The 9028-nt window shown below is 45.8% G+C and overlaps 1 protein-coding gene across 1 annotated transcript; it reads right to left on the reverse strand.

The window, feature by feature from the left end:
- Positions 1–4399: 4399 nt before the first annotated feature.
- LOC121936478 (pyroglutamylated RFamide peptide) lies at positions 4400–4867 on the reverse strand. Its single transcript, XM_042478746.1, has one exon. It carries the CDS (start codon positions 4865–4867, stop codon positions 4400–4402), a length of 468 nt encoding a protein of 155 aa, XP_042334680.1.
- Positions 4868–9028: the final 4161 nt, after the last annotated feature.

The raw sequence follows: 9028 nt of genomic DNA on the forward strand, positions 1-9028 counted from the left end.
TACACTATTACTACTTAGAAAGTTCCTGAAACAAGAAAGCCTGATGTCCTTTGGGGTATGTGTTTTTTGGTGTGTGAGAGAGAGGGGTGTGTGTGTTCCAGTCCGATCTACAAGTTTCTTCTCATGGAAGAAACACCCCATTGAATACCACTTTCTTCCTTTTCTAGTCCGATCTGCAAGGCTTCTCTTCCCATGGAGGAAACTCCCCATTTAACACCACTTTCTTCCTTTCCTAATCCGATTTGCAAACCTTCTCTTCCCATCAAAGAAACACCCCCTTTAACTCCACTTGCTTCCTTTCTCTATCCGATGTTAAAACCTCTCCTCCAGCACCTGGGAATCAGTGTTAAGTGGTTGGGAGAGGTCCAGAGAAGGTATTTCCCCCTTTCTATCCTTTGTTATAGCCCCCTAAGTTTTACCCTCAACTTATCCACAGGTCACATCAAAATCCATGATTTTGATCCTGAAACCTTCCCTTGACTTATACATGTGGTCAACTTGTACATGAGTATATATGGTAGTCTTCAACTATCAGATTTGGCACAATGCTGATTAAATGTCTGTTGTTTTAAATTCTCATCTTCTCTCTCTTCCCACTTCCCTCCTTTTTCCTCAGCTTACCTCCACTGTTGCAAACTGAGATCAAAGTGCAAAAGTACTTTGCATTCAATGAACTCAACAGAGAGAAGAGTAGGAGGTAAATTCTTGGCCCTTCCCAGTAGGCTCAGGCAAAAGCAAACAGCTGCAGCCTCTCCTAGTTTGTCTGTTCATCCTTATTGATAACTTTTACCATCTTGATCTCAGTCTGATCTTGCTTAGCCACCTGGGTCTCTCTTTTCATCTGTGAAATGTTGGAGGTCTGGTTTCTCCTTCCTCCTGCTTCTAAATGGACTTCAAATTACTTTCCACTCAATTACTCAACAGTCGGGAGCCCTGCATTCTTGCTTTTCATAGAGAAGAGAAGGGGAGTGTTGCCCTTAAGGTCTAATATGTTTTTCATTATTAGTTCATTTTCACCTCTTGTTATCTAAAATTTGAATACCCTGCGCTGTGTAGCTGTTGGTGGTGTTTAATGTGTCATGCTTAAATGACATTGTGTGGTGAGCTCTACAGATGTAGTACACATCAAGTTTGGACCCTGCCTGGTATATTCCTGAGCTGACAAAACCACCAATAACAGTGCTGTAATAAAGCCACACTCTCATTCTCAGAGGATGGAAATGACCAACCTCTCTGGAAAACTTGTCAAGAAAACCCATGACCACCCTAGAGTCACGATGAGTTGGAAATGACTTGGAGGCACACAACAACAACAACAAGAAAACTTCATAAGACATGTCACAAAAGAACTCCCAGCCAATGACCACCAAAAAAGGTCACCCTAAAATTGTCTGAGATTTCTTCAACTGAATCTTGAAAGACCTCATCATGAATGAAAATTGGAGAGAAGTGGTCTCACTAGGGTTGGTGTCACCCTTGCAGTGCAGGGGTCTGTCACCCCCATATAGGCAGCCACCCCACAGCTTTAGCAAGCGGTGGCAGCTGGCAGAGGGAGGGCCCCAGCCATGGTTGCCTCTCTCCAATCATGCAGCAAAGACAGAGGCAGAAGGGGCCTCTCTACGCTGGAAATAGGGGGATGGAGGGGCATAGAAGAGGAGGAGGAGGAGGAGGCTGCCACCACTTTACTAAGCCTAATGCCCTGAATCCCCCCATAGTCAGTGTCAGGTGGAGAGAGAGCAGGGAGGGGAAGCAGAAGTGGCAGTAGGCAGGGAGGGGCACTTGCTACCCACCCTCCCCCTCCTGGCTGCTTCACTGCTCTCCCCCAGCCACCCCTCTCTGCCAAGCAGGGTGCCTCTGCCATCCCCCATTGCAGCCACTGGTGTCTTTGGGGTACTCTTGCTGCCTGGCAGGTGCTTTGGAGTCTGGCAGGGCTGTTTGCCATACTGGGAAATGGAGGTGCAGCAGTGGCAGCCATAGAGTCCTCCCCTGCCCCAGAAGAAAAGGAGTCCATGGCTGCCCCACTGCCCTCACTTCCCTTTCCCACCCTTCCTGCAGCCCTGGAAGGCAAGGTGAGTCAGGCAGGTGGGAACAGTGCTGCTGCTCCCCAGCAGCACCCCACTCCCATTGGTGGCCAGAGCACATAGATGGTAGAGGTACCCTAGCTAGCATGCAGCCAGGGGTGTGTGTGTTGCCTCTGATGTGTCACACGGTGGGGTGTACACACCCTACGCTTCCCTAAGGAGAAGCCTGCCCTAGAGTTGATTATGGGTCCATGTAATGGTTGTATAGAAGAGGGAATTTCAGCAGGTGCAACTTTTTACTTCTTGCATGGAAACTGATACCTGCTGAAATTCCCTTTGTTATGCAACCATTACAGGGACAGGAGACTTCTTCAGTTTTCATTCTGGCAACCCTACATCATAATTCCTTGAGAGGCCTCAGTTCAAAGGCCTCTAAATTGTGCTGAGAGAGAATGGCCTCCCCACTGCTTCTCCCCTCCAGGCACTGAAAGAGCACTCCGGATCTTTTGTGTCTCATTTGCAGAGGGATGGTGGTCACAGAACAGCGAGACTGAGCTGGAACATTCCAACTTGTCCTCCAAGGCCCATGTCTCTAGCACAAGCCCATTATTCTGGGCATCAACAGCAGGCGATTCCCCTCCGACAGCAGCGAAGCTTCGATTGTGGCTCTGCACCGGCTCTGTCCACCCACCCTCCTCTCTGAAGTCTTCGCCCACTCTGCAGGGGCCCTTTGGAACAAATAAGGCAAGGGGAAAGTGGAGTGAGAGTCAAAACGGCTTTTAAAGGTCTGCAACCAGCAGGATAACATTTTCAGAATTGTCATATGGCTCTAAATTTCACTGCTCTTTTGCTGCCAGGTGGGGAAATGGTTTTTGCGTTGACAAAGAAGAAACAGATTTGCCCAAATTTGCATATGCTTGCTTGAATAGAAGCAAATGGAATATAGAGGGAAATGGAAATATTTGTCTCTGTTTTCAATTGCAATTTATGTTGTGTAACTTTGTATATATTTAACTACACAGCAGAGTGTGATAAGGACCTCCTCCCAGTGAACTGTGAAGATGCCTAAAGAGGGCTACCATACGTTCTATTTAGCTTCAAATGGGGCACACACTGCTTATGGCATCTTAAAAGCAAAACTGCTTGTCTACAGGGTTTTAAAAAATGTTTGTTGTTGGAGTATCATACCACCAAATTTAGGTTTTGCAGTGGGTATCCGCTTTCCGGATGTTGATTCCCTCCGTACAGTGGGCTTTTGCAGTTGGATATTAAAGATGTCTCATGTGAGAAGAGAATATACTGTATAATGTGCAAAACATTAAACACTCCCTTGGAGTTGTGTTTGGCAAGGTAAGATCGGCTAAGGTGGGCAAGTTGCCTTTAATCTTTAGGGACCACTCAAGCCATTCTGCTGCGTAAGGTACAGAAGCAAAAAGCAAAGAACCCCATTGAACAGACATCACACCAAGGTTCATGGAACATGCACAGTATTGGCTTTGAGGGAACATTTTATTTTATTTAGCAGCAACAGAAAACAAGATCATAAAAAAGAGAAAGAAATGAAGCAGGACAAGATAAATGTTTGCTCCGATGAAGCAGCACTTAATGTAGAGGGCACTCAAAAAGGTTGTTTGGAATTACCTCTGTCACCCGGCTGGCACTGGGCTCCTTCTGTTCTGTCCCTGCCCTCAAGTAATGTCTTGGTAAACATGCCGTCCAAACAACTTGTGCCAGTGAGAAGCCAATGGCAATAATGGAGTATTTGGTCTATTTGACAGCTTTCATCTGAAAGCCATTAAAGAGGTGAGAGAAAAAAGGTACATAAGCATGCCCTTCAAATGTCCAGGTTTGGCATGGGCAGTCTGCTGATCCACTTTCTCAGATGTTTTTAAAGTGTCCCAGTTTCTCTCTTCCTCCCACTTTCCTCCTTTGTCTTCAGCTTACTTCAGTGGCTGCAAACTGAGTTCAACATACCAAATAGTGCCCAGTCACTTAACTTAGCCAGGGAGAGAGGAGAAGTGGGGTGGAGTTTACCCTTTTCAATAGGCAAATTTGTTTTTTCTACATTAGTTTTAGTGTTCCTTTGCTTAAAATAGTAGGGTTTTTTTCTCATCTTCCTCATTAATCACTTCTACTCTTTTGCTGCCTGGCTGCACCCTTTTCATCACACACTTATTGACTTAATACTCAGCCATGAACATTTGGAGGGTTTGCACAGACCCGTTTGAAACACTGAACTTGCTGGAGGCTGTGGGGCAAGGCTGCTTGTTTCCTGGGGAGGTGGCAGGCATGACACAGATGGGCAGAGTGCAGAAATGTTATTGGGAAGCACTGGAATTCATAGCTTTCCAAAGCTCTAGCTGAACAAATGAAAGCCTTCAGTTACACAGGCAGGACAGGGTTTCTCTGTTCTCCCAAACCCTAGTTCTTCTCCCACGCCTCCCAAACCGGAAGCTGAAGCCCCCCTTCTTCCTGTGATAACCATTCAGCTCCTCTGCAAGACTCTGGAGTCCACCAGCCCTCTTCTCCCCATCCTCTGCTGGCAGAGAGTTGACCGCTTCTTTTTTATCCTCTCGGCCACCCTGCTGCCTCCCAAACCGGAACCGGGTGCCCGTTTTATCTTTCCCAAAGCCCTGTGGCTCTTGGGCCAAGCTGAAGAGGGAGCTGAAGCCTTGCTGGGGTGAATGGTGCCTCTTGGGGGTTCTCCTGGCTCCCCCAAAGTCAGGTTGCTCCAGCATGGCCTCCAGTTCTTCTCCGGGGAATTCTAAACCTTGTCCATTGTCCAAAGGAAAGCATGCACCGATGCTGAGCAGAAGGATGCAGGAAAAGGGATGGGAGATCTTCATCTGCAGAGTGGATTAACCAAAGAGAGAATATTGGTCTGTGGGGCAAACTCAGAATGGCCTCCATTTTGCCTGGGGCAAATGCTTGTTCCCACTGCCCAGTGCTGGTGATACTGCAGGAGCTCAATAAATGCTCTAACTTGCTTTGAAGGACATTCCAATGTTCTCAAGATGAACAAGGGCTGCTAGGCTTGGTGCCCCATTGCTAAGTGGGTCATCATCAGGTTCAAACCCTATAACTGCCCTGATTTGGCAAGAGTAGCCTCACTTTTCCACCTGCTTCTAAAATATCCCAGTTTATCTCTCCTCTTCCCACTTTAGCCTTTGTCCTCAGCTTACTTCAATTCCTGCACACTTTTCAAAGTAGGATCACCTCAAAGAGGTAAGGAAAGGGTGGTATCGTGCCCTTCCCTGGATGCTGGTACAAAAGCAAATTGCTGCAGCCTCTCCTGTGTTTTATATCTTGCATTAACTTTTGCAATCTTGACAACATTCTGACACTGCCTGTAAAATGTTGCCTGTAAAATGTTGGAAGGTATGTTAAACATCTTTTGCCAAGATGTGGCAAGTGGTGTATGGCTGTTCCAAGGTCAGTGCCGGAGGAGTGCCGTGGTGCTGCATGCTGTGTGGTGTGGCATGCGCCATCATGCCACCATCAGGGCAAAGTCAGGGTGCGTGTCGTATGGGTGCCACGCTCCGACTGCCTCCTGGCCAGCCGTAATGGCCGGTCTGCACAGCCCCTTACACTACAGCAAACAGACTCAGTTAAGGAAGCCACAGCTACTTTGACTTTACAAGATCTGATCAGATGTGTTCTTAACAGGATGTCTCTCAGATTTCTCATGCATAGGTTCACCACATGTAGAACCTGATGGTGGCAAATAAAACCAACAAAATAATTTACTAGAAGAGGCAAAAGATTAATTCTGCTGGGGACAAAATTGTAGTTTTGATGTGACCTGTGGATAAGTCGAGGGTCAAACGTAGGACCATGTAACAAAGGATCTAAAGGATGAAGCAAAGCAAAACAATGCCGAAGAACTTAATAGAATCCCAGCAGGCATAACTGTTTGTGCTCATCCTAAAGGCTGGATGGTTAAAAGAATAGAGCAAGATCAGTGCTTCCAGGACAGATTATACGCTTACTTTTCACCAAGGATTGGTGCCTTTTTTAAAATAAGAGTTAGTACAGTACTAACATTGAGCCATGAATAAGTTGACTCTGGTTCTTGTGGTCAATTTTTTTAACTTAAGTTTCTAGACTTATACATGAGTATATACAGTAGATCTTGGAAATGTGTCTTTGGGGGACTGCATCTCCCAGAAGGTCTGGAAGTTGTAGCCCCCCCCCCCAAAAAAAAAACCTCCAACACTGGGTTTGATTCAAGGGTTTCCAAGATATAAAACATATAGCATCATATAGAATCATAGAACTGGAAGAGACCACAAGTTTTAAGTAGACAGCAAAGATAGCAGTATAGTCAAAGAGTTTAACCTTTGGGGAGTTATTAATAAAAATGGAGACGAGTCAAGAAAACAGAAGACTAGGACTTAGAAGCTGGATCACTGAGTTAGAATCATTTGTGCCATTTGTTGCTGTTAGCTGCCTTTAACTTCAACTTATGAGAAACCACCAACAGCCCTGCTCAGGTCTTGTAGATTCAGGACAGCCTTGGCTTCCCTGATGCCATGGCTGTTTAAAAACCTCCCAAGAAAGAGATGTGTTTCACTGCTGAACAGCTCTTACTGTCAGCAAGTTCTTCCTGATGTTGAGGTAGAATTTTCCTCCCTGTAGCTTACATCCATTGTTCTGTGTCTGATTCTCTGGAGCAGCAAAAAACAAGCTTGCTCCATCCTCAACATGATACTATGCGCAATGGTCACTTGGCAGCCTCTCTCTGGATATGAGTCCTGTGAAACTGTTCCGTTCTATTTCCCACAAATGTAAGTCTACTAACAAAGAGATAATTCCCCTACTGAATTTCTGCCTGCAGTATTGTTATTGTTCTTGTTTAAAGAATAGGTTGAATTGCTGGTCCCACTTACACCATAGATGGATGTAGTCTGTACAGATGGATGGATGAAAATGGATAGCAACATTTTTCTCTACTGAACAAAGAAAAGCCATGGAAAACTTACCTTTGTGAGCCTTAAGTCTGCGTAGCCATTGCAAGACAGTAGGAAGCAAGTGAGGTGCCCATGCCATGTGCCCCCTTCTTTAAATAAGAAACCTCATTACCGTTCCCCTCTCCTCTCCTTCAACAGCTTTTCTCACTCTACATTCCAGAGACTGGGATGCCATTGTGGCAAATGGAGTTGAAGAGGAGACACAGATATACTTCTTGTTTGACCATCTGCAAATGAGGGCGTAGGGGTCAGGAAGACCTCATCTTTAGCCTCTTGTGCTTCAGTTTTGTTTTATTCATTTATGATATTGCAAGAATTCCAAAGAAGCTCCATGGCTTTCCTATTGACAACCTTTGAGTCAGAGCTGAGCAACGGCAACTACATGATACCAATAATGAAGTACAAAGGTGATTTACTATTTAGTTGTGTATGTGTGAGAAAGAGAGAGAGGGGAAGGGGAGGGAAGGGATGAGTGTGCCATGTTCCCCTCTTCTTCTGAAGAGGATCCAGACCTTCCTGGGACAGAGATCCTTGGTGAGTAACTCCCAAATACTTACGCTCCCACAACAGGTAAGAAACTCCATTCCTAAATTGGAGGGCAAGGTGTGGACTTATTTGGAGCTATGCCTGCAAAGACAGTTGATACATTGATAAAGAGACTCACCAGTTGCTAGGTAAAGACATGGTGGATCTGTGCCTGGCTATCTCAGTGCTAGGGGAGCAGTAGCCACTGAAAGGACTGTGTGCCTGTTACCATACTTCTTGTTACCATACTCTCAGAATAAAGGTTGCATCCTCTTTGGCTGAATTTTACTTGGACGATAGGCATGCCACCTGGTGCCTGTTTGGTCCAGATTGCAAGTAAGTCCTTCCAGGAGCCAATATATGGGGCAAAATGTGGTAGTACACAACACAAATTATTGTGTGAGAAACAAGTCCATCTCAGGAAAAAGAAGTGGGAGGTGTAAGAAAATAGTAGGGAGAGTGAGTGCTGGGAGCAGTAGAGTGCAAGAAGTAAGGGGGGTGCAGTGCAAGAGTGCAACAAAAGGGAAGGGTGAATGAGCAGCAGGAGAGGTGGAAGGAGAGAGGATAGGAAGGGAGGGAGTAGGAAGGCAGCAGAACATGGAAAGGGCAGGCTGGTGCAAGAGGAGGAGGGGAGTACTGAAGAAGGGAGAAAGAGCAGTGCAGGTTTGACAGGCCCAGGAGGGTTGCACCACAAAAGTGAAGGTGTAGGTGATAGCGGCAGGAAGGAAAGGAGAGTGTGCAGAATAAATGGCACCATAAAAGATGCAAAAAGTGCCAGGGAGTAAGGGAATGTGAAGAAAGGAAGGGTGAGAGGGAAAGAAAAGGCAGGAACACACCGGGGGAAGGCTGTGGTAGGATGGCCAGAGAAACAGTAGAATGAATTGTGAAGAGGTGAGGGGAGAAGAAATGAGGAGAGAAGGGAGAATAAGTGGTGTGAGTGATAGAGCACAAGAAGCAAAATGGGAATGCACTGCAACGGTATGAAGGTGTTAAGAGAAGTGAGAGTGGGAGGCAAGGGAGGGCATTAAAAGAACTGGCAAATGTAATCTCAGAGCTATTGGCAATAATCTTTGAAAACTGCTGAAGAACAGGAGAAGTCCCAGCAGACTGGAGGAGGTCAAACATTGCCCTCATCTTCAAAAAGGGAAAAAAGGATCCCAAGAATTATCTCCCAGTTGGTCTGACATCAATGCCAGGAAAGATTCTGGGGCAGCTCATTAAACAGAGAGTCTGTGAACATTCCTGTGAAGGTCTCTCTCTCTCTCTCTCTCTCTCTCTCTATATATATATATATATATATATAATTACCATCTTGATAGATGAAGGGAATGTTGTGGATATTGCATACCTTGATTTCAGTAAGGCCTTTGACAAGGTTTCCCATGACATTCTTGCAAACAAGCTAGCAAAATATGGGATAGACAATGCAACTGCTAAATGGATTTGTCAGCAATGGCTCTTCTCCATCTTGGAGAGAAGTGACCAGTGGGGTCCCACAGGGCTCTGTCCTGG

Source organism: Sceloporus undulatus, chromosome 7 (genome assembly GCF_019175285.1).
Source record: "Sceloporus undulatus isolate JIND9_A2432 ecotype Alabama chromosome 7, SceUnd_v1.1, whole genome shotgun sequence".
In the NCBI taxonomy this organism is placed as follows: Eukaryota; Metazoa; Chordata; class Lepidosauria; order Squamata; family Phrynosomatidae; genus Sceloporus; species Sceloporus undulatus.